This window comes from Rattus norvegicus, chromosome 1, assembly GCF_036323735.1.
Source record: "Rattus norvegicus strain BN/NHsdMcwi chromosome 1, GRCr8, whole genome shotgun sequence".
Lineage (NCBI taxonomy): Eukaryota > Metazoa > Chordata > Mammalia > Rodentia > Muridae > Rattus > Rattus norvegicus.
In genome coordinates this window covers 166,186,938-166,213,191 of record NC_086019.1, presented here as the reverse complement: position 1 = coordinate 166,213,191, position 26,254 = coordinate 166,186,938, and the positions used below count along the sequence as shown (strand labels likewise).

General features: G+C 40.9%; 1 protein-coding gene across 8 annotated transcripts in view; it reads right to left on the bottom strand.

Annotated features, from left to right (window-relative positions):
• Positions 1-26,254, bottom strand: part of Stim1 (stromal interaction molecule 1) — a 163,284-nt gene that overhangs the window by 17,542 nt on the left and 119,488 nt on the right. For all 8 annotated transcript variants that reach the window (XM_063267236.1, XM_063267232.1, XM_063267252.1 and 5 more), the window contains 4 exons: positions 26,123-26,237; positions 8,982-9,093; positions 6,027-6,142; positions 1,911-2,088 (listed from right to left, as the gene is read on the bottom strand). In XM_063267236.1, coding sequence (XP_063123306.1) covers positions 1,911-2,088; positions 6,027-6,142; positions 8,982-9,093; positions 26,123-26,237 — 521 coding nt within the window. The remainder of the gene's footprint in view (positions 1-1,910; positions 2,089-6,026; positions 6,143-8,981; positions 9,094-26,122; positions 26,238-26,254) is intronic.

Below are 26,254 nucleotides of genomic sequence, written 5' to 3'. Positions count from 1 at the left end.
CTGGTAAGGCTGCTGCTGGAGAGTGTCAAAATTCGTAGCTCAGGGGTTGGAGTTATAGGCAATCCTATATACCCAGCATCAATTTCAGGCTTTACTCCTATTTATGTTGATTTCTGCAGACTTCCCAAATGTTGCTAGGCTGTCAATCATCTCCTAAATAAATGATCCTGAAGTATGCCTCTTCCCTTGATAAAACCAAACCAAACCAACCTCAAAATTTTCACTGACCTCTTAATTGACTTTTACATCTACTGAATAGATCTGTGTGTGCCTCAAAGTCCTACCTGTATATTCACCCTTAATGGCCTGTCCTTCCTCACCCATCTTTCTGGAGCACCTGATAACAGTGTCATATTCACTCAGCTCTGGAATCTGTCTAACCCCTTTGCATTCTTATACTATAAGGTAGTGAGGAGTCTGCATTAGGAGTGTGAGTGTCCGCACTGTCTTTACATACATGGCTTTTGTTCCTCCAGGAACAGAGAATCCCTTGCAGTTGCCAACAGAGACCGGATTCTAGTACAGGAATGCTTCCTGACTAAAATCTCTATTCAAAACTCTATCTTCTGACAGTTTCAAAAGAGTCATAGACTATCAGAGTGATAGCATGATGTTCTCTAATCATGTCCTTCAGGCTATTTATTTGTATTTTCTGTGTATGGGTGTTCTGCATGTCTGTCTGTAGGTCTGTCTGTATGTCTATCTGTCTGTATACCACATGCATGCAGGGCCCATGGAGGACAGAAGATATCAGATCCCCTAGAACTGTAGTCACCATGTGGTGCTAGGAATCATAATCCTCTAGAAAAAGCAATCAGTAGTGCTCTTAACTTCTAAGCCACCTCTTTAGCCCCATCCTTCAGGTTATTAATGACAAAGAAGGAGTTCTGGAAAGGAATAAACATTCACTCGCAGAAGTCAATACTTAAGGTACTTAGAGTATATGAGAAAGAACTAAGGGAATAAGATAAGAATGTTTTATGAGGTTATCTATTTCTTTACTTCTTTATGAGATGGTCTTAAGAAGATCAGGCTGACTTCAAACTTGCTATATAGTGAATAATGATATTGAATTTCTAATCCTCCTGCCTCCGAGCCCAGTTTGTTTGTTTGTTTTTTTAAAAAAAAGTCTTATGTTTAGTGTGTGTATGTATGTCTGTGCACACACACACACATGGGAGCCACATGCATGTAGGGATTAAAGAACAACTTCCAGGAATTAGTCCTCTTCTTCCAACATGTGGGTTCTGGTATTAAACTCAGTATGGCAGTTTGGCTGCACCATTACCTGCTAATGTACCTTGCCAGGCCGACTCCTAAGTGTAGTTTTATGTGGAGTTTGGCATATGCCAGGCATGTACTCTATCAACTGATATTAACAATATGCTCAGCCCATTTTGTTTTCTTTTTGAAACAGTCCTATGTAGCCCCGTCTCAAACATGTTAGTAGTCCATGATAACCTTGTGCTCTTGATCCGTTTGCCCCCACCTCCAAAATACCAGGATTATAGACATGTGGTGCTGCCATGTTTATTAGGTTTCTATGGGAGCCGGTTAACTGTATCATTGCATGAGAAAGGAAGCAATCAAGATGTAGGACAATGAGTAAAATGACCATAACCAGCCCCCTGCCAGGGAAGCTCAAGACCATTGGCAGCGATGCATTTCTCCCTTTCAAACTCAGAGAGAAAAAGGTGGGACTTTTGTTTGTTTAGTTGGCTTTAAATAGAATAAAAGCTCCTCTCAAGAGGACTATCTATCCAGGGCAACAGAACTGGATGGGAGGAAGCTGGGACCTCAGAACAGCTCTAGAAGAATGGCATAGCCTTTACAACCATGTCAAGAGGGTGCCACAGGAGACTTCCAAGAGCTGGCAGTCCCCGGGCTGTGGTAAAGAAGCAAGTTCTTACCTTTCCTGAAGGTCATGCAGACTCTGCTCAGCTCGGTGCAATCCTTCCAGATCCTTCATCATTTTCTTCATGTGCTCCTTAGAGTAACGGTTCTGGATATAGGCAAACCAGCAGCCACCCACACCAATCACGATAGATACCACCAGCATGAAGTCCTTCAGGTGATTGTGGCGAGTCACTGCCAGGCGGGAAGGGCACAGTGAGTCGGGCCACGCATGGCACACTTAGCTTGCAATTCACTGCATCTCGTCCTCAGTGATTCCTCTTGGAAGGAACTGTTTCTCCTAAGCACACGTGCACATACTATCAGTAAAGTCAGTGCCTATCTCTCTACCCCAAGTCCTAGTATGCACTGGACAATAGGCCTGAGAACAATTCTACAGGCTTATTAACTGTTCCCTAAGATATGGTAAAGAGAATAGTGTCACCTCAGTGCACTCCCAAGTGCTAAGATTAGAGATACATGCACCATGCCCAGCTACTCTCTATTCTCGTCATATGTCCTTTGATATGCAAAAGTTTTAAATTTGAAAAAGTACAATTTATATTTTACTCCCTTTGCTTCTTAGGTTTTTTTGGGGGGTTTGTTGTTATTGTTGTTGTTTGAAGAGGGAAACTGGAAAGATAGCTTAGTAGTTAAGAACACTGGCTGCTTTTGCAGAGGACTGGGGCTCAGTTCCCAGCAGCCACATTGAACAGCACACAATCACCTGTAACTACAGTTCCAGGGGATCCAATGCCCTCTTCTGGCCTCTGCTTGTACCTATGATTATGTGGTGCAAATACATATGTTCAGGCTCACAAACAGACATACAAAATAACTTTTTCAAAGCAGTATCTTGAGGCAAAATTCATATAGCACAAATTAACTTTTTAAGTAAACAATTCAGGGGCATACAGTACATTCCAAAAATGTCAATACCAACTCTACTAGTTCCAAAGCAATTCTATTGCTCCAAAGTAAAACTTATTACCCATGAATAAATGGGAGAGGGCTGGGTATAGTACTTCTTTGATCCCAACACTCAGGAGGAAGAGACTGATGGACCTCTGTGAATTTGAGGCCAGTCTGATAAACACAGTAATCTCCAGAACAGCCAAGGATACATAGTGGAATCACATACTTTGTAGGAGGTGGAAATGGGGGAGGAAGAAAGCTGGGACTGTGTGTAGCTCAGCAGAAGAACCTTTGCCTATCATATGAAAAAAACTTGGGCTCAGTTCCCAGTGACAAATAATAATAATGAGGATAGTAATAATATAACATAATTAATAATATATTTATCAATATATAATAACCAATATATAACTAATAATATTAGTAATATATTATTGTTATCACCATTTCTCAGGTAGACACCCTAGACAAGAATGGTTTCAAGGTTAGCCTAGGAAACTTAGTGAGACTTTGTCTCCAAATAAAATTATGAAATGAAGGGGTTGGGGATTTAGCTCAGTGGTAGAGCGCTTGCCTACCAAGCGCAAGGCCCTGGGTTCGGTCCCCAGCTCCGAAAAATAGAAAAGAAAAAAAAAAAGAAAATTATGAAATGAAGTATAGATATATCTTAGTAAGGTGCCTATCCAGCATGTGCAGGGCCCTCGTTTGATCCCTAGTGCTGAGAATGAAAGAGAAAGTCTATAATCACTTTAGGAAGCTGAGACAGGAGAGAGCTGTCAAGAATCCAAGACTAAGACTGAGTTACAGAATAAGACCTTGTGTGGGAGAGGGGAGGGGTTGGAGTCCTTGACTCATATCTGCAATCCCAGCACTGGGGAGAATGAGGCAGGAAGATTATCACAAGCTCAAGGCAAGCCTCAATTTCAGAGTAAGACCCCGCCTCAAAAAGAACCCTTTTCCCATCCAATAAACATTTTCTTCTCCTTCCTTCCTCTTTCCAGTTCCTGCCCACCATCAATATGTGTTTTGACTCTAGGATGTGTCTGTGGATTTATCTATTCTTGGTGTTTCATATAAATGGAAACAGATTATGACTTTCTGTGACTAGCTTCTGTAATTTAGCAAAATGGATTTTTTAAGTATCTATACTACAGTGTATATCAGAACTATTTTATGCCTGAAAACATTCCATTGCATGTATATAATACAATTCTTAGACATATGCTATTATAAACATATATATAAATATACTCATTTGAGTACCTGTTTTAATTTTTTGGAGATCTATACACACACACACACACACACACACACACACACACACATCCACTTTATATTATCATCAGCAAAACTGCAGAGTTGCAACTTTTCATATCTTATTTTTCATTATTTAGAAACTATTATTAGGACTTGGAAAGATGGTTCAGCAGTTAAAAGCACTTACTATACAATCAAGAGGACCAGAATTTGGATCGCAGCACCCACATAGCTAGGTATCCCACAAATGCCAGTAAGGATCCAAGACCCTTTTCGGGCATCTGCATGTGCACACCAGTGAACATGCATACACACATACACACAAGATAAATAACTAAAATAAGTCAACAAACAATTTAAAAGTCTAAAAAGAAACCAAAAAGTCCAAACTTTTTTTTAAAGACAGGGTCTCATGTATAGCCTGGCTACCCTGGAACCTGCAAGTAGACCACAACGGCCTAAACTCACAGAGATCTGCCTGCCTCTGCCTCCTGAGTACTGGGATTAAAGGTGTGCACTGCATGCCTAGCTGAAACGACTATTATGGTTGTTGCTGTCCCTATTCTAATCTATACATTCTTAGCTATGATACTTCTGTTTGTCTCAGGAATAGTTTTCTAACCTCTGAACACCTTTACTCTAGATTGCACCAAGCATATAAGTTATATAAAATGGGCCTAGAAAATGCTCTCCACGTCCTTGTTAGAATTCCAGTTTAACCTCCTCCATTAACGCTTCTCCAGCTCTGATCATCATCATGGAGCCTGGACTCTGGTCCTTATGCTAGTTGATTCTTCCAGCTAGAGTACTTGATTTAGTCTGTAGCTTCTTCCTTTCCCTAATTTTATAAAGCTGAGTTGTGGTCTGATAAAGATATTTTAATATAGAAATAAGCAAAATTGTTAAGAAAGAGGCTCTCAGAAAAAAAGTAAAACACTTTTACAGAGTGTGGGCTTCTCAAAGAAGAGTTATAGGTACAGGCCCTCAAAGGAGATCTGCCTTCAGTTTCTTGCCCACACACCCCCAGCCTCACATACACAGGATTTCACTATGCAGCCCAAGTAGGCAACTACTCAAAATTCTCCTGAGTCAGCCTCCCGTACAGGATTGGAAATGGACACCACCATGCATGTGAGAAACTGTGGTCTCTTTCGTTCTCTCTTGGCTCCATTAAAATAGGAAAAGGAGGGCAAGACTAAGAATTTCACCAGTCAGAACTCCAGAGACTGAACTATTTAGTAAGTGTCCATTGCTACATTAAAAGCACATTCAGTCCTTCCCAGCCACACATGGACAGTTTCAGCAACCAGTCCCTTCCCTCTGTACAAACCCAGTGATGGCAACTACAGCTAAGAAACACTCGGCCTACGTGTACTACCCAATTGTTTTAGCCTCCCTACTCTAAGTTATTTCTTCCACCTACAATGTCTTCTCTTGGTAAATTCATGGAATGATGCTAGGCCCCCTCTAAAAGACAGTGATGATTTGCCACCTCCCCAAATGGTGTTTTCTCTGTCCCTAGTTTGGAACATAGACTAGATAGTCTAGTACAAGTACCAATACTCTGCTAGTACTCTGCAAGTACTAGTAGAGAACACTGGTTTTAGTTCAGCTGTGCAGAACCCAGGGCCTCATGAGGGCCAGGTGATCAATTTATCACTTGGGCCACATCTCTCACCTGTTACCTTCTAGGACAGAATATGATTGACTCATCTGGGTCTTCCTATAGGATCCAGCACAGCAATACCAAAAACTGGAACTTTCCTTAAAGTATTTAACGAATGGTTAGATTAAATATTTAAATAAGGCTAGACTAAAATAGGGCTATTTCCTATCTCGACACCAGTGGATAGTGAAGGTGTAGTCTTGTAGGAATGCCTACGAGTCCCAGGATTCAACCTTGCCACTCCCAGTGGTTCTGGGTTCCACAGTACAGCAGCAGACCTCTACACAAGACTCACAGAGAGGAGGCCCGAACAGCACTGTGTCCAGAGCCTTCAGCTGCAGCTTCTGCCTGTGGCTCCGGTCTGTCATCTTCAGGACAGTCCCTGTCATGGTGGTGTTTGTTACAGCTAGCCTGTTAAGACAGAGAATAGGGGTCAGGTTTTAGACATCAAAAAGTATTCTGGAATGATCATTTATCTCTTCAAGTATCATATTCAGTTTTTGTGATTGCTCCCCTCTGTGCTGTGGAACTGTCTAAACAAGTGAGTTTTTTATTATATTATATTTTATTTATTTTATGTGTATGAGTATTTTGCCTCTGTATGTCTCTACACTAGATCTAGGCAGCACCCACAGAGGCCAGAAGAAGGCATTGGATATTGTGGAACTGGAGTTACAGATGGCTGGGCTCCCATACAGGTGCTGGGAATTGAGCCCAGGTCCTCTGGAAGAGCAGCCACTCTTCTTAGCTGCTGAGCCATCCTTCGCCTCCAGTAAGTTGTCTCTTAACAAGTATTTACAAGAATTTTATTGCCTCCCTCTCTCCATATCTACAATCTCCTAGGTACTCTACCCTCTAAGGACTCACAATCTGTGGCAAGTCCCATACCAAATTACATATTTTTATGCTTATTTATTCTTGTTGTTTTATGTATGTATGTATGTATGTATGTATGTATGTACACACGCATGCATGTATGTGTGTGTGTGTGTGTGTGTGTGTGTGTGTGTGTGTGTGTGTATAGTAGAGTGAAGGCATGCATGTGCCACAGGGTACATGTGGAGGTCTGAGAACAACTTTCAGGACAATTTCCCTCCACATTGTTGAAGGGAGTTTCTCTTATTTCTCCCAGGGACATATTTCAGGCTAATTAGCTCATGGGCTTCAGGGAAATCCTCTTGTCTCTACCCCCCATTTCACTGTGGAGTGCTGGGACTACAGATATGCCCCAGCATACCTAGCTTTTGTTTTAACGTTCTGGGGCTCAAACATAGATCAGGCTTCTAACATAGGTGTTTTATTTGCTGAGAATCTCACTGGTGATTTCTTTTGTGCTTCTGCTTCTAGCAATTATCCTCTAGATATTTGTCTCCACCTCTCTTCATGAGAAAATGTATTGACCCACTTATTCTTGGGCCTTCTAAACAGCTCTAATTCTAACCCATTGCTATTATATATAAACTTGCTTATAAACAACACTGAGTTAGTTCTATTAACAACTATCTTAGTAATTGGAATAGAGTTTACTCATAGTAAGATTAATACAGTTTTTAATGACCTTTATATCCACACTGATAAGACCTTGACTTATTAAAAATTGAAATGACTGAAGAAAAATTGGACTTTGTCTTTTTTCTGCTAAAACACTGCAGGTATAGAAGGAAATGAATATAAGATACAAAAAGATGGAAACCACGTGCCTGAGTCCTCTAAGGGCATAGTTAACACTATACTACCCTGTACCATTGGCTATCTTTTCTAATACATAGTTTTATTCCCTCAGCTAGAAGAAAAGCTTCTGACATCAGGGTGTGTGTTTTCTACCCTGTTTGAGCATGGAGAATGGAGCTACTTCCTCCTCTGAACTTGGAAGGCAATCAAGGGCACCTGACAAGAGAGGTAATGAGGCACTATGACCAGGAGACCTGGCTTCTGGTCCTAAGCATTCTCACTTGTCTAATCATATTCTGCTTGTTTCCTCCCCTAAGACCTCAATTTCCTTTTTCTAAACTTTTCATTTTGTTTTTGTCACAAGGTCTCTATGTATCCCTGGCCGTCTTAGAAGTCATGATGTCAACCAGGCTGCCCTCCAACTCACAAAGATCCACTGGGCTCTGCCTCTTGGAGTATTAAGATTAAAGACATTCGCAACCATACCTGGTCTTCTGTGTAATTCATATAAAATGGGGTGCTTTCTGAAGGCCTGGGAATTCTTAAACTATTTAGGTCACTTCTGCAAAATGGATTTTGTGTTATCACCATATTTCCTACGAGCTAATTCTCAGTGACACCAGTGATGCTCGTATTTACTAACACTATCTAATAGTGCTCTGCTATTTCACATGTGTACTGGCTGGCTTTGTGGCAACTTGACATAAGCTGGAGTTATCAGAGAACAAGGAGCCTCAGTTGAGGAAAAGCCTCCATGAGATCCAGCTATAAAGCATTTTCTTAATTAGTGATCACTTGGGAATGGGCAAGTCCATTGTGGGTGGTGCCATTCCTAGGCTGGTCATCTTGGGTTCTCTAAGGAAGTAGGCTGAGCAAGCCAGGGGAAGCAAGCCAGTAAGCAGCACCCCTCCGTGGCCTCTGCTTCTGTATCTATCCCTGCTTGAGTTCCTGTCCTGACTTCCTTTGGTGGTAACAATAATGTGGAAGTGTGAGCTGAACGATCCCTTTCTTCCCCAATATGCTCTTTTGGTCATGGTGTCCCACTGCAGCAATAGAAACCTTAAGACAACCTTCAATGATCGCTGAGTCCTCATAATAGACTTAATAAACCAGTTCTGTTTTAATCAGTTTTCTCTATAGAAAATAGATTTTATTTATTTACATGTACTGGGTATGTGTGTGTTGGGAGGGGGGGTCATGTTATATGGTGCATGTGTGCAGATCAATTTGTGGGAGTCAGTTTTCCCCTTCCATCCTGTGGGTTCCAGGGATTGAACCCAAGTCATAAGCTTAAAGACAAGTACTCTACCCACTAAGCATGCCTGGCATGTACTAAGTAGTCAACAAATGGAGGCCATTGATATGTTTCCCAGGGGTGATAAAAATTATTACACAAGAGAACAAAACAAAGGGGACTTCATGCTTTATAGCAAACACACAATAGATATGAAAGGAGCAGTTGGTTACAGACTCTGTTGAGGGTGAAGCCTTACTGAATTGTCCAGAGCACCCTGAAGGTAGACCCACTCCCAGCCTGTTTCCTGCACCCTCAAGAGAAAAACCCAGCCCAATTTCTAACCTTGGCATGGCATGGCCAGTAAGCTGCAACTTCCGGAAAGTCTCCTCATACTGTGGCAGCTCCACATACGTAATCAGCCACTGTATCACCTCATCCACGGTCCAGTTATACACTGTAGAAAGACAAAGAAAGACATTATTCCCCAAATTTCTTTGATTTAGTTGTCATTCCTCTCCCAATGACCCCCACCTCCGTATTCCTTTTGAGTCTGAAAGATGACAATGTTGAGGTGATTTATAATGCTTTTAAGCAGTGTGCCTTAACTTACACTTGCTGCTGTAGTCACACTGGCCATGCACTTGCCATGTTTGTGTTAACATCCCTATGTCCATAACATCATAAGTCTGAAAGGAGTAGACCCTGTATGAATCTGCCTATATGAAGCTCTTAATACAATAAAACAAACAATGATTGGTTTCAGTCAGAACTGACCAGGACAGAGGAAAAGGCAATATTTTGAGAGGAAAGAGATATCCATATCTTGAATGTGGTGATTATATACAAATTATAACATCTACCAAAATCCATCAACTTTATATTTAAAATAAATATATTGTGGAACATAGTGCCTCATAGCTATAACCCCAGCTTACAAGAAGCTGAGGAGAAGGATGGCATTTCAAACCAATCTGGGGCAGAGAGTGAGTATGAGACCTGTGAGATTATATAGATAAATAAAATAAAATAAGATAGCTGTATCTTCTCTATATCTTGATAAATTTTATTTTAAAATAGTTTTTAAACTTAAGTATGTTAAGCACACCTATAATCCCTAGCACTGGGGATAATGAAAAGGAAAGATCATGAATTCCAAGACAACTTAACAAAGACAGCAGAGTGAGATTGAAGTTGCCTTTATCTCAAAATAAAACAAACAACCCCCCCCCTCAAATAATGCATGTACTTTTAGTAAGGACTCACATATCCCAGGTTGTTCTGGCACTCAGTATGTAGCTGAGGATGAGTGTGATCTCTCACCTCTCAAATGCTAGCATTGCAGGTAGGTGCAACCACACTCAGTTTATTTGGTGTTACGGATCAAACTCGGTAATCTAAGTAAGACCCTGGCTACATCTCAAGCCAAGATTGTAGATTGCTGTCTGTAAGCAACTGAGAGCAGGTGAAAGACAAGGCTAGAGCCTGTGACTGGACAGTAGAAAAGGTGGGCAAGCTGAGAGGGGTTTTTTTGGGGGGGGGGATGAGGAAGAGGGAGAGGAAGAGGGACAGAGACAGAGACAGAGGGCAAGGAAGGAAGATGGAGGAAGAGAAAGATGATACAGATTCCTCATGGCTTTAAATAGCCACAGGTAGCTATGAATATCTTATAAGGGATGGATAATTACAGGACAATTTGTCTTGTCTAAGTGGGCAGTTTATATCAATATCAATTGACCCTGAGTTCAATGTCTGGGCATTTTGTGGGTTGAGAATTTACTGATATAAGTCTGACTGATAAATTACAAACCTCTAGAGTTTTGATTTTACTGGGTTATTGGGATCTGTGACAATTAACCATGAGATGGACTGTCACTGCATGACCCCAGAGAGATTGCTATAGCATTGTAGGACCTCATAACATTATAATGATCATCAGCCATTTTACCACCAAGAATCCACTTCCCTTTCCTTAATAATAATACTCAGAGTTTGTATTGGGAGAGCCACCTCTACTTTGCTTTCCGACCAGGCTAAATCCGCTTCTAGGAGTAGAACATGTAACTCAAGATGAGCAAACTTGTACATCCCACACTCCTGGACACAGAGCTTATTTCTGAAATAAAATGTAAAGAAACAAAGCTCTACGATTTTTGTTTATTGACTCATAGGGTCTTGCATGTTGAGTCTACGGTATCCAGATGAACTGATCCTGAACTACAAAGTTAGTAGTGATTACATTAACAGAAACCATCACTCATATAGCACTGAATGATAGTGCTTAAGCATCTCAGATATTTTAACCCACTAATCTTTACCAATACCTCATGAAATAGGTATCCTATTTTATCCTTTCTATAATGATGGTGAAACTAAGCCACTGAAAGATTATATATAATCTTCTCAAAGTTATCCAGCTAGGAATTGTAGGAATTGGTAAGATCAAGATTTTGTCTCAAGCAGACTGATTCTAGATCTCTTTTCTTTTTTTAAAAAACCTTTATTTACTATGTTTATAGTGTTCTGCTTACACATATGAAGAGGGCACCAGATTTTATCACAGCTGGTTGTGAGCCACCATGTGGTTGTTGGGAATTGAACCCAGGACCTCTGGGAGAGCAGGCAGAGCTTTTAACCTCCAAGCCATCCCTCTAGCCCTAGACCTCTTTTCATAAACCAATTATGCCATCTATCTATCTTTGTATCTATCTATCTATCTATCTATCTATCTATCTTCCTTCTTTCCTTCCTTCTGTCCTCCCTATCTATCTATCCATACAACCCACCCATCTATCCATCTCTCCTCCATGTCTCTGCTGAAATCCCCATATAGAGGCAAAACAGAGGCAGGAAATGAATTTAGATGGTTTCATTAAACCCTTGAGTCAGAGAATACCTGTAAAGGCCCCTCATCCATAGATATTTTAGTTTTATTTAGGTTAACGTTCCTCTTTTGCTTACCACAAATTGAGAAGGATTTCTGTCATAATAGAAGCCAATTTTAACCAAAAAATATTACCAAGCAATTATTCACAAAATGGTAAATCATGTGATCACTAAAGTTGGAGTACAATAGCAGCTCATCTCTCCATATCACAATGTTGGGGTTATTTTAAATGGGCAATCATAAAAATTATCTTTGAAAATGATTTTACATTCATGTGTTGCTCAGGCATGTTTACTGTTTACCTCTATTTATTATCAAAGGTTAATTGCTTCTTGGTGTGATACTTCTTGCCTTTAACCTAGTACTCAGAATGCAGAAATAGATGATCCACATAGGAAGTCCAGGCCAACTAGGGTTACACAGTGAGATGCTTTCTCAAAAAAACTGAAAGTTAATTGCTATACAAAGGAGCAAAAGTAGACTTACTCATAAGGAGTATGTTCAAACCAATTGAGGTCAAATGAGATCATGATTTACTGTACAAATCACAGTTCACGGGAGCTTAGCTAGTGAGGAAGGGTGGAGGGATGTGTCATCAGATGGCTCCCATAATATAGACATACTGAACTTAAGAGCCTGAGCAACTGAATTGCAGCAAAAGATACCATCCCATTAGACTTTTCAAGGTTTTAAAAATGTATTGTTATTGTTTGTGATGTACGCAGAGACTGGAGGTAAGAGAACAACTCAAAAGACTACGTTCTTCCTGCATGTGAACCCTAGAGGTTGAACTCAGGTTGTCAGACCTGGTAGTAAGTGCCTTTCTGCTGAGACACTGCTTTTATTAGAGTGGGAGCACGTGCCTGTGATCTAGGCATCTAGGAGGATGAAGCAGGCTGATCGCATATTCAAAGTCAGGTGGATCTATATAAGTTTGAGAACACTCTAGGCTGCATAGTATGACTCTGTCTTTAAAATATGTCTTTTTACATTTATATATAAATATTACATAGAAACTTAAGCCTCATTATGTGAATACACAGAGACAGACCACTTAAATAACACAGTAAAGTCAGGTACGACAGTTCACCACTGTAATCCCAACACTCAAGGGCAAGAGATGGAAGGTTCGGGAGTTCAAGGCTAGTGCTAGCCACACAGCAAGTTCAAGGATAGCCTGTCAAAAAAACCCAATAGATATATAGACAGACAGATAATAAAAAACAATTTTGGTTGGTACCACAGGTTCAAAATAAAGTATCAGTCCCCCAAAAAATCTGCACATTTGGCTTTCAAAACCACTGCTGTCAGCAAGAAGTCAAAATGTGTGACAGCAGAATAATTTGGTGAGATTCATCATCATCCTCTCTGAAGATTCATATCAAAAGCTATCTTTCAGAAGAATATTATCTATTCCCTTTAATTGTCAGGGAACAGCAAGGGCATGGGCCACATTGTAATCACTTTTGCTGACGTCAATGAGACCTTACTCACTCAAAGAATAAGCTCCTAAGTGAAAAATTCCAGAACTATTCTAATTATAGTCTCCAAACAGCAACAGAAAAGTTTCATTTCAAATATTCAGCTTTATAGCTGAGATGCTCAACAGTTAAGAGCACTGGCTGCTCTTGAAAAGGACTGGAGTTTGGTTCTCAGCATCATGTCTGGTACTTCGCAACTGCTCATAAGCTACAACTCCAGAGAATCGAAAAGCATTCATGGAGCAGCCACATACAAACGTTTGTACACACCCACAGAAGCAAGGGGGCACGGGGGATTGGCAACTCAAGGTCATCCTTGGCTTTGTAGCAAATTCAATTTTACCCAGGACTACATGAAACTCTGTCTCAAAACAAAATTTAAAAATGAAAAATAAAATTCGTTCATTTATCTAAGTGCTTCTGAAATCTGTCAAAAACAAAGCAACCCATGCCTACAATTCTATCCCTTGGGAGTCTAAAGCAGGTAGAGTTCCAGGCTCCCTGTGCTGCTTCTTGTTGTTGTTGTTGTTGTTGTTGTTGTTGTTGTTTTGGTTTTTCAAGGCATGGTTTCTGTGTAGACCTGGCTATCCTGAAACTCACTCTGTAGACCAGGCTCAAACTCATAGAGAACCACCTGAAAGGCATGTGCCACCACTGCCCAGATGCCACCTGTACTTTATAAAGAGGCCCTATCTTTAAAACAAGAAAACAGAAACTCAGATATTCCTCTGATCGTAAGCATAACCATATCTATGGATTTTTTTCTATCAATCTCACATGAACTACAGAGTTTGGCAATTTGGACTATGATCCTTTATGCTCCTGCTTCCACTAAAATGTGACTACAAAGCAGAAAACCAGGAAAACATCTTGAACAAAGCAAAGTGGAAGGCAAAACTGATTCCATCTCAATGCCCTCAGAAGGCTCGGGTGCTCAGGACAAAGGCTCCAATGTTGAGTGGTTCTGAGAGTAGTTTAGACTATCAGCAGAGACATAGGAGGTAAGAGGGAAAGTTTCCCGGAGAGGAAATGAGGCAGGTAGACAGGTATACTGAATGTGCTCTAAGAATTCTCCTAGAAGACAAGATACCAAAGGGTATCTAGCTAGTCACTGCTTGGTTGAATGTCTAGCTCCCAGTCAAAAATACAAAAAAAGAGAAGTTAATTTCCAAGAGAACATTCAAACCCTACAGCTGGAAAAGGATAGTGGACGTAGTGTTAAGAAAATACTGAGGAAAGCAGAATGAATTAGCTATTATTACTGAAAATGCAAATATATCCTAACACATCACCAATGTAGTCATTACTGGAGTCTGGATTGTCTGCTAATGAAGGGGTAAGAGAGTGATACACATGAGGCAGACAGACAAGTGCCAGCCTGTAAAGTACAGAAAACAACACAGCCCTGTAATTGTGCCAAGTGAGGTTGGCCTCATCCAACACAAAGAGGCCTTTCTGCTTGGCATGTAGAGTGGAAGGAAGGCACCATTTTTTTGTTGATAGAAAAGCCTGAGGCCAGCGGTGCTTCAAGGGCCTTTGTCTACTAAGAAGACGCCTTAACACAAGCCTGGGCATAAATTCTTGGCATGTTCTAATCAGCACCCTCCACATGAAGACAGGCAAGAGTCACTCTAGACCATTGGTTCTCAGTCTCTGCGTCAATGACATTTTGCTGGGGTTATGTTTATTGTAGGGGCTGTGCTCTGGATCACTGCAGGACATTTAACAATATCTCTAGCATGTACCCAGTACATGCCATCAGCAATGCTGCGGTCACAGTAAAAATATCTATCCTTTCCAGTACTAAACCAACAACCAAAGAGTACACATGAGGCGACCCATGACTCCAGCCATATATGTAGCAGAGGATGGCCTTGTTGAGCATCAGTGGGAAGAGAGGCCCTTGGTCCTATGAAGGCTCAGTGCCCCAGGGTAGGGGAATGCCAGGTGGGGAGGCGGGAGGGAGTGGGTGGGTAGGTGAGGGAGCACCCCCACAGATACAGGGGGATGAGGGATGGGATAAGGGGTTTCCAGAGAGGAAATCAGGAAAGGAGATAACATTTAATATGTAAATAAAAAGTCCAATAAAAGAAAAGAAAAAAAATATCTCTTCAGGTACTGCTTAATATGTCCCTCAAAAGGCTAAACTGCCCCAAGCTGAGAGCCACTGTTCTAAATACTGCACTGGGGCAGAGGTTCTTGAAGAGGATCATTGTACCCCAGGGATGGCTTCTGACAATCTCTCCCTACACAGCTAAGTTACAGGGAAAAGAGGAGGCTTCAGCATCTGCCAAACCTCAAGGCAATGTTTTGTTTGTTTGTTTTTAGCTCTATGTATTATTCAGTTACCTAGGCAGCAGCCCCATCTAGGCAAGGCTTGCCAGCATGGTGTCATCCACCTAAAGTCACTGCAAACTGAACAACATAAGTCTTAATGAGCTGTATCCTCCATGTTATCTGTATCTCTGATAGCAACTCTGAGTTCCAGCATGATCTCACGCAACAGTCTAATTGAGACACCAGGGCCTCTTATCCCTAAGATTCAAGTACCTAAAAGTTAAGTCTTGTTCTACTTTCACATTCATGAGGTTTTTTGGTTGTTGTTGTTGTTGTTGTTGCTGTTGTTGTTGTTGCTGTTGTTGTTGATGTCTTTGTTTTGGATAGGTCCTCATACTTGCTATGAAATGAAGGATGGCTTTGTATTCAACTTCTGAGAGTGTGACAGGATTATAGACCTGCACCACCAGGCTCAGATTGAGTTCTCAAGCCAAAAGAGAAAAAAATGGAAAGAATCTCTGGGCCAAGGAAGGAAAGAGCAAGTATAAAGTGGTTGCTGACAATAAAAGACTACAGAAGAAGAGACTACAGATTGCTGGCAAGAAGATCTTATAAGAGATCAGGCCCAGATTACAGATGACTATCATGTCCAAACCCCAGGAGGACACGGGTGCAGGAAAAAGCGTCCTAAAACCATACAACTCCCCAAACCTGTCTGTATGGTCTCTAGAATGTCAAAGACAACATCTATAGGCAAAATGACAAACAATGCTATACAGAATAAGAAAAGACCAAACTCTAGAGGTTATAACAACACTCAAAGAAAGAAATATTTGCAGATACTGGGAGAATCATTCTTTATTGAATACATATAGTGCCTCTGATAGGTTCTTATATTTCAGTAGAGAGCCCCAACCCGTGTGTATGTCTGTGTATGCATATGTGTGTGTTTGCTGAATATATGTATATGTGGATATATACATATGGATAGATGGATATACATTTATTCAGCAAACATAGAATTCATGGATTATTAAAACAAGGAAGCATGAAGTTGGAAAATGTAGCATTAGAATCAGGGGAGCTTAGGGGAAGGGAGGATTAGATGAGATCATATTTCATTGTATGCATGTAAAAGAGTCTCAAAAATAAAGAAAAGTTTAAAAGAACGTGAGACAACTAACTGTCATCCCCTATCTTTTTCTTTGTTTTGGATATGTCTGGTTGCTTGGTTAATTTTGTTTTGTGAAACAAGAGAAACATGGGGCTTACACTATCTTCAAACTCACTACATAGTTAAGGCTGGCCTTGAACTCCTGATCCTCCAGTCTCCATTTCCCACATTCTAGGATTACAAGCATGTGGGTTTAGGCTTGGCCCTGCTGGACTTGTATTATAAAATATATAATATAAATTTGAAGCTAAAGACTTTAATTTCCATCTTATCTACCATGGACTAATTGGGATAAATGATTTAACTTATACAAGCCTCAATTTCCCTTTCTGTCACTCAATAAACATTTATTTTGTACTCTTCCAAGCTAGGCCCTAGAAATAGAACAGGACTAAGAAGAAGATGCCTATTTCAAGTACTATAGCTTACAATCTAGCAATATCTATCAGTAGTAATTTCTTGCACATACATTCATTTTTTAAAAAAGTTCATTGGCTGGAGAGCTCACTCCACAGTTAAGGGAGCTCATTGCTCTGACAGAGAACCCTGATTCAGTTCACACCCATATCTCAGGTTTCATAAATGGAATTCCAGTTTCACACATGTAGTGTACATAAACTCATGCAGACATACATACATACATACATACATACATACATACATACATACATACACTAAGTAAGTAAATAAATAAATACTCCTTTTTAAAAATAGAGTGGGGCTGGAGAGATGGCTCAGTGCTTAAGAGCACTGAGTTCTCTTCCAGAGGACCTGGGTTTAATTCCCAGCACCCATATGGTAGTTTACAACTGTCTGTAATTCCAGTTCCAGAGAACCTGACTCCCTCACCAGATATGTGCAGAGAAAACACCAATGCATATGAAATAAAAATATATTAAAAATAGCATGGTCAGAATTTGGGTCAACAGAGACTCAGCTCCACCAAAGAAGAAAGAAGAAGAGCAATATTCAGAACTAGGAAATGCGGGTCACGTGCAGAGAACAGACTCCAGGTTGTCTGGAGTCCAAGGTCATACGTAAAGACAAGCGGAATAAGAAGCTGCCGAAGCTAAATGATAAGTTCTTGAAAGTAGGTCATCTCCAACTCAAGGATAATTCATGGAAGTAATTATTAAACACCCCTCCCCCTACTTATTAGAACCCACTCCAGGACCTACAAATACAGGAGAATACAAAAGTCACAGGTCCTCTGTTACTTATGATTCTGAGGGGGAGAGTGAGAAAGGCAGTCTAAACAGAGTTCATGAGATGGCTCATCTGGCAAAAATAACTGAAAATCATTCGCTATCAAACCTGACAAACTGAGTTTCAGTCCCTGGGCCTTACAAAGTGAAAGGAAAAAAGCAACACCTGTGAATCATCCTCTGACCTCCACACATTAAAATAAGTTAGAATTATAGTGCCATGCTTGTAACACTGGCAGAGGTACATGGATCTGTGTGAGTTCAAGGCTAGCCTAGTCTACATAGCAAGTTCCAAGCTGGCCAAAACTACATAGTATTACCATCTTAAAAACAAATAAATAATACGATAAATTAGTATATGAAAATGAAAACACCCCAATAAAAACATCAAGTGGTAATAAGTACAATTAAGAAAAAGTAAGCAGTAAGAGAATAAATGTAAACAGAAAAGTCTTTTTAAGGAAGGAAAGGCCTCTCTGGTGACGTGACATTTGAGTAGAAAAAGAAGTGAAGCTGTGAGTCATGTGGACACTTGGGGTAAGGGCACATTAGTGGAAGGGACAATAAGTATCCCTCCTAGCACTTCAGCTCTAGCTAGCTATCCTCCAGGGATGGCCAAGGCAGAGGCTGGGCCTTGACCAACCTTTTCTCCTGCCAGGAAAAGAATAAGCAATAAGAAACGAGCTCCTGAGCCAGTATCTTTTTCCCATAATGGACTTGTGGTGTCTGTAGATGAAGTCTACTTCTGTGGTTTCATCCCAAGAGAACAACGTCTATTAGTGGAGTTGCCAAACCCTTTTTGTGTCGCCTCACACAGCTATTAGTGCACTGGCTGGTCACCTAGTCAACCTCAGTTAGTCATTTGGTCTGCCAGCCAAATATGGCCTGGCAGTTACAAATATGGGCTTTGTAATCATGTGCCTTGAACCAAACATCACTTATTATATGTAAGGTCACAGTCTCTTTTGGTGCTAAGTAGAGTTTTTAGATGGGGTGGTGAAGACATAAGGAACCTCCTTTCCTATAGTAAGTGCTAAAGAAATAGTAACTGCCCAACTATGGTGGTACAAACCTTGGGAGACGGAGCCAGGAGGATCAGGTATTCAAGACCTGCCTCAACTACATCTGCTATGATCACCATTTATTTATTCACTTATTCACCAAGCTTTTATGAGTATTTCCTGTAGAAGCTGCTAGGGTGCATTACCAGCACAGAGAGGAATCCTCATGAACTCCATCCTTAAGAGTTCTCTCCGAAAGAAGATGTAAGAGTAAATGAACAAATATGACGGTGTGGGACGTGTTCTCTTTGAGAGATCAGGTGATACAAGGCTCAGAGACAGACACAGAACTAGTTGACAGAAAAGGTCTCACAAGGTTTACTTGTAGGCTAATTTAGAAAACTAATGGAGGGGGCAATAGCGATGGTTCAGTTAATGGTTAAGAACGCTGGCTGCTCTTCTAGCCACTGGGTCCATTCCCAGCACCTGCACACTAGCTCAGAGGCATCTGTAATTCCAGTTCCTTCTCTGGAGATTTGACACTCTCTTCTGGCCTCTGTGGGCTCCAGGCATACACACAATGCAAGCAAAGCACCCATGCACACAAAATTAAAAAATTTAAATTTAATTGAACAACAACTGAGTTTTCTAGTCCATTCTATGAGCAAACCTACCAAAGTGGCTCCTCGCAAAAAAGGGATATAGCCTGGAACTGGGTTACCTAAGAGATTCCCTTCCTAGTCCCACTATCTGGGAATCTTAGATTCCTAGTATGACCTCAATATCAAACCCTAAAACATCAGTGTAAAAATAATTTGGGCCTTGGGCCTAGGCCTCCTATGACAGGCTCACTCTTACTAGGTTACTATGCAAAACTCTGGTCTATTAACACCATAAGGATATATAACTAAAGACCACATACAGAGCTACAACAGAGCGCAGAGAAAATCAGATTAGAGAAACACTGACGGGGGCTGCACAGCAGCATAACAACCTTGTAGCTTTGGGACATGAAACTGTAAGATGGGACAATGGTAGAGACAAGGACAGACTTTTGACTTCTTTCCTAATCTGGGCTGATTTCAGTACTTAAGTGTTAGAACGTGGGATCATCTAAGATGCTGACTTCAAGCAAACTGATAGGAAACAGGCAGGGTAACAGACTATAATTAACATGTTAAGTGCTATAATGAGATAACATAAGAGGCTATGGGGACACAGCACACATTATCTAGACTGTGGTTCTCAGGAAAGATTCTGAAAGGAGATAGCTAAAGAGAATGTTTGTTTGAAGTTGGATCTGAGGTAGACGAAAGTGGCCTCCAACTCTCTACATAGCCAAGGACAATTTTGAACTCCTGACTCTCCTGCCTCTATCTCCTAAGTGCTTAGACTTACAGGAGTGTGTCATTATATGTGGTTCACATGGTCCATGCTGAGAATAGAACCTAGGGTTTCATGTATTCTGGGGCTAGCATACTAGCACTTGAGACCACTCTCCTTTTTGAGACAGGGTATCTCTATGGAGTCTTGGCCTCCTGGAGCTCACTATGTAGACAAACCAGGCTAGATCTCCTGCCTCTGCCTCCTGAGTGTTGTGACTTTTTGTTGTTCTTGGTTTTTCAAGACATGGTTTCTCTATATAGTCTTGGCTTTCCTGAAACTCACTCTGTAGACTGGCCTTGAACTCAGAGATTTGCCTGCCTTTGCCTCCTAAGTGCTGGGAATAAAGGTATACCTTACCATACCCAGCAGTTCTTTATAAAAGAAGAAGAAGGAGGAGGAGGAGGAGGAGGAGGAAGAGAAGGAGGAGGAGGAAAGAGAGAAAGAAAGAAAGAAAGAAAGAAAGAAAGAAAGAAAGAAAGAAAGAAAGACAGACAGACAGAAAAGATCTCACTATGTAGGCCAGCTTCCAATTCAAGTCAATTTTCCTGCCTCAGTCTTCCTAGTGCTGGCTTTACAGGTGTGAAATATACATACCTAGTAATGTATTTAAATTTAAAAACACGAGTCAAGGACTGGACATATAGCTCAATGGGAGAGCACACTCTGGGTTCAATGCCCAGTACTTTGAAAATAAAATAATCAATAATGATAATAAAATAATCAATAATCAATAATGCCCCAATCACATTATCATACACTCTTTCTTGGCTTTCCAGTCACCACAAAGGAAGCAGTTTCCCTTGCCAAGCAATCTCTGCCTGAATGGAACACTTTACTGCAAACCAAAGGCAACAAAGTTTCTGAAATTGAGAGCCAAACAATCTTCCAAACAAAGTGTGTTCTTTTCTTGGTAAATGATAAACCAAGAAGTCAGAAACATAAACAATGACAGGTAGATTTAAAACCATCAGTCAATGACTTGATTGGCCTTTTTACACCAGCGAATTTGTACCAATGAACTGTGTACATGAACAGACAATAAGTTAGGACATAAAAAGGAAAAAATATTTATAAAACAGTAAAGGTTTCAACAGAATGTTAGCACTAGAGAAGCTGAGGCAAGAGAATCATAAGACAGAAACAACAAATTTCTGGGGCCAGCTTGGAATACATAGTGAGTTTTTAAGCCAGCACAGAAACACTGACTCAATGAATAGGGTGAAGAATGACTGAGGAAGAAAGGGTTCAAATCAGTTTTAGCCTTCATATTAAAAAGCTAGTAGAGAGAGAGGGGAGAGAGAAAGAGAGAGAGAGGGGGGGGGGGAGGATTATTTCACAGTCACGGGGCATGGTGATTTATGCCTGGAATCCCAGCACTTTCTCAGGAGGTGAAGGAACAAAGATCAGGAGTTCAAAACCAGTCATGGCTATATGGCAGTTTGAGGCAAGCCTGAACTATAAGATGCTATCTTAACACAAACAAAGGCCTAAGATTTGAAAGATACCCACCAAAGAAGATATATGAATGGCAACGTACATGAAAAGATGCCCAGTATCATTTCTTATTAAGCAAACTATAGACCAACACAAAAGTAAGGCACCACTACACTACACTAAAGCTTGAGAGACTGATACTAGACAACTAACATTTGCCAAGAGAGGGGGAGCTGGGCGTCTCATCCACTACTGACGGGAGTATCTGACCCTGAGAGCTTCTGACACCAGCCATATGATCCAGTCACTCCCCTCCTAGTATTTCCTAAGACACAGGAGAACTTGTGACTCATATTTAGATGGTCACTTCAGCTGTATTTAGAATACAGAAACTATATGTAGATCAAATGTCTAACAAGAGGTAAATGGATAAAAAAATTAAAGTGTATCTCTTCAAATGTATTAATACTCAGGAATAAAAAATATGAGCTATTTGTACATGTAAAACATGAATGCCAAAATAATCATGTTAAGTGCAAGAGACTAAATTTTAAAGGGTATATATTATATAATTGAATTTAAATAAAATGCTAGAAAATATGAACTGAACTTGTCAGAAGGTAGTTCAGTAGTTACAAGGGGGAAGAGAGATATGAGGTAATGAACATAGTCTGCCTTTACTCGGCAGTGGCTTTACAATGTTCATACATGCCAAAACATAGGCTACAATAAACTATAAATGTTTGTAATTCATAGCAATATGCCCTCAGTAACTCGCATGGAAAAGCTGCTAAAATCAAGTTATGGCAGCAGCACAGGAGATGTACACAGCGGAGAGGAAGAATCAGAGAGGGGTGTAATTTCCCTATTATATGAGGATAGAAGTAAGTCCTTTTATTTTCTAGTATATATTTAAAATAAGACATAAAATGACTGTGCTAAATATCAGATCACAACATAGACAACAGTTTTGATTCAATCTTCAGAAAGAAAAATTATCTAGGGGCTTTGGAGAATAGCTCAATGTAGGTAACAAGCATGGCATTTGTGAGGGCCTGGATTTGAGCTCCAGCACGGTGCTGTGGAGGAGGAGTGTTTGGGAGACAAAGAAGCAGGAGGATCAAGAGTTCAAAGCTAGCCTTGGCTACTTGAGGTGCTGGCCCAAGAGAGGGAAAGAGGGAGGGAATAAACAAATTTTCTTTTTCTTTCAAAAATGTAGCAACAACTAATAGAAAGGGGAGAGGAAGGAAGAGGAGAAGGTGGGGGTCGTTCGTTGGTAAAGTGCAAATGGCCTGGGAACACCCAGCTCTACAACCAACTTCAGTCAGAAGTGAGAGCAGCACTGTGAGGAACCATGATCTTACTCTGTGGTATCTTAAGTAACTACACATAGTTGGTGACAGAATAATATTCCATTGTTCCACTCAATCTCCTTTCCTTGTTTTCCACATCTGAAAATGGAGATAACTCGGAACCATGGTAACTATACATATAAGGTTATTGTGAGAAATGAAATAACATAAGGAAAACACTTAGAACAGTGCTTAGCATGTGTGACGTAGTACACACATGTCAGAGTAGCTTCTGAGTTGCTGTTGGCTTTATTATTAAAACCTAGAGCTGGTTAATGAAGAGGTGAGCAGCCTTTCCTGCTAAGATCTAAATAACACAGGAAGAGTGGGAGAGAGAAAGGAAGGAGGGAGGGAGAGAGACAGAGAGAGAGACAGAGAGGGAGGGGGACAGAGAGACAGAGACAGAGACAGAGACACACACACAGAGATAGACAGAGAGAGACAGAGAGAGAGAGAGAGAGAGAGAGAGAGAGAGAGAGGGACAGAGAGACAGAGACACACAGAGAGAGACAGAGAGGGAAAAAACAAGAAAAAACAAACACTGGTTTCCAACATTAGTCAGAGAATGTTAATAACAACACTAATCACACAAAAAGGCGTGACATTAGCCTGCTAATGTTCTGAACATAAATGACTAAAGCTGATATCCACACCAGTTAGCTGCATTCAAGCCAGCCAGTTTGAATTAATGCCAGAATACTACACGCCTTTGGTAGTTCTGGAAACTCACCCTAGAGAGAATAGGAGCCTTTCCCTAAATAACGAGGCAAATTATTGCACACAAGAAGGCTCTTACTTTTGGTCTATGAACCCACCAGTAAACCAGTTCTGCAAAGGGACATATATATGACTTCTCAGCAGTGAGGCACACTGCTGTGTGTTCGAATGTTTACTGCTAAGGGCAAATGAGTCTCAGCCCTTTCCAAAAAACATACTCCACTGTCTTCCATGGTCCAGTAATTTGAAATACATTGGAAGGGTTCCAAATAGTTGCTAAGTCCAGAAATAAAGTTCTGACCAGAAAATGGCCTGGGCTGTTCTCTCGTACTAGGTGTCAGTCCTCGATCCCTGCCTGTGTGTGTGTGTGTGTGTGTGTGTGTGTGTGTGTGTGTGTGTGTGTGTGTGTATTTGTCTGTGTCTGTGTCTGTGTGTGTGTGTGCATGAGTGTGTAAACTTCTCAAGAGTCCCAGAAAGTTTTCTCCTACATGCTTCTTCTAAACTGATGAAACAGTTCAGTGGCAGCAGCTGCTCCATTTTCTGCTGCTGCGAATCTAATGAATCTAAAGCTCTCTACCTACATATACATGTTCCCTAATGAATCCAATGCTCTCTACCTACATATGCATGTTCCCTAATGAATCTAAAGCTCTCTACCTACATATGCATGTTCCCTAATGAATCTAAAGCTCTCTACCTACATATGCATGTTCCCTAATGAATCTAAAGCTCTCTACCTACATATGCATGTTCCCTTTCAGATTAAATTCTATAGTCACAGGTAAGACTCTGAATAAAAATAGAAACAGCCTCATTCTACTAAAAGTACCGTTGCTGCCATCAGATGACACGGAAATGCACTGATCGACAAGGATCAAAAGATCTACATCTAGTCCTGGCTCTCTTAAATGCTTGACAACAAACACACAATTAAGCCAAGTCCTAAGTTTCCTCATCTAAGAACAAGGAAAATTAGAAGCATGGCAGGTGCCTATAATCCCAGCTGCTTACAAGGCTAAGATCCAAGAGAGTCTGAGGCCAACATGGGCAAAATAAGGAGACACTCTCAAAATTCTGAAGCCCTGGATAACTCATGTTTAACCTTTCTTAACACCTTATATGGGTCAGGTGTTTGTTTTGTTTGTTTTTTTCTCAACTTGACACAGCTAGGATCGTCTTAGAAAAAGGAACCTCAATTGAAAAAAATGTCTTCATAACATCAGCCTGTAGGTAAGCTTCTGGGGCATTTTTAAAGGAATGATTGATGTGGGAGGGCACAGGCCACTGGAATGATGCCCTCCAAGGCAGGAGGTCCTGAGTGGGAAAAGAAAGGAACTGAACAAGCCATGAAAGGCAAGCAGTAAGCAGCATTCCTTTAGTCTCTGCTTTAGATCCTGCCTCCTCCATTCTGCCTTGGCATCTCCTGATGATGGACTATAAGCTGTAAGCCCTTTCCTCCCAGACTTGATTTTGGTCACAGCAAGAGAAAGTAAACTAGACATATCTCCTCTCTAAGACCTTGGGGGTAACAATGTTTCCAATATCTGTCTGTCTGTCTACCTACCCATCTGTCTTAGAGACCGGGTCTCACAGACCCCAGGGTGCTCTGGAACTTAGTGAAGATGATCTTAAACTTCCCAAGAGCTGGGATTACATATGTGTACTACCACAGCTGGGTTTCCCAGTGTTGGGAAGCAATTTCAGGGCTTGCTTTGTTCATCGAAGCAAGCCACTTACCAACTGAACTACAAGCTTCCAATCCCATTGAGAGCCAAGGAAGCTCTAGCCACAGAGATAACAGAGGAAGCTAAAGATCTGTCACTTTCTTTCCTGTCAAGTGTCATACAACTAAACATGCTCTTTCACTCAGAATTCTGAATAAAATGCTCCAGTGTGGAAACAAGATAGTCATGGTTTAGGAGCTTTATTACCAGAAGGGTCTAAAATTTTCACTGATAAATTCAACATGAGTCAGTAATATGACCACTGAGGGCACTAGCATTTAATCAGGAAGTGTTAGTATATATGCCCAGGGCCCAGAGCCCAGAAGTTGCCAATGCAGTTCAACTCTATGTAAATCAAACCACATTTAGGATTCTGTGCCCAACTCAAGGATCTAAGAAAGTTATTATAAAAATGTTTACAAAAAGAACATCTGAATCATAAAGAGGCTGGGAGGATTGGTGGAGGTGCCACTCAACCTTTGAGTCATCTGGAACTCAGAAGAGGTGGACTGGGCGGAAAGTATACAACAGGCTGCCTCGAGAGAACAGCAAGCTCCTTATCTCTGGGGATGACAGGATGAGCTGGCAGATTTCTACGGAGAATAGTGTGAGGACAGAAGCTGATAGGTTGGAATTCAAGACATCCTAATGAAAGACAACTTCAAATCCCTTTTCCAGCATGATGACTGTAACTCAGTCTTATTCTATGACTATATAGAATGATTTCAGTAACTCACTTCTTTTCAAGCAGTTTTTGTTGTTCATGTCCTTTTAAGGCCAGTATTTATTCATCCTCACTCTTCTGTAAACCTCTGACAACTAGGACCGACAACCCTGCTGCCTGTTACCTTCTGATGCCTTCCATGCCTTCCATAGGTCCTCCACGCTGATAAGCTTGTCCTCACCATGGAAGGTGCTGTGTTTCACTGTAGGGTCATGGTAATTGAGGTCTTCCCTTAGGAACTGTAAGGGAAAAGCAC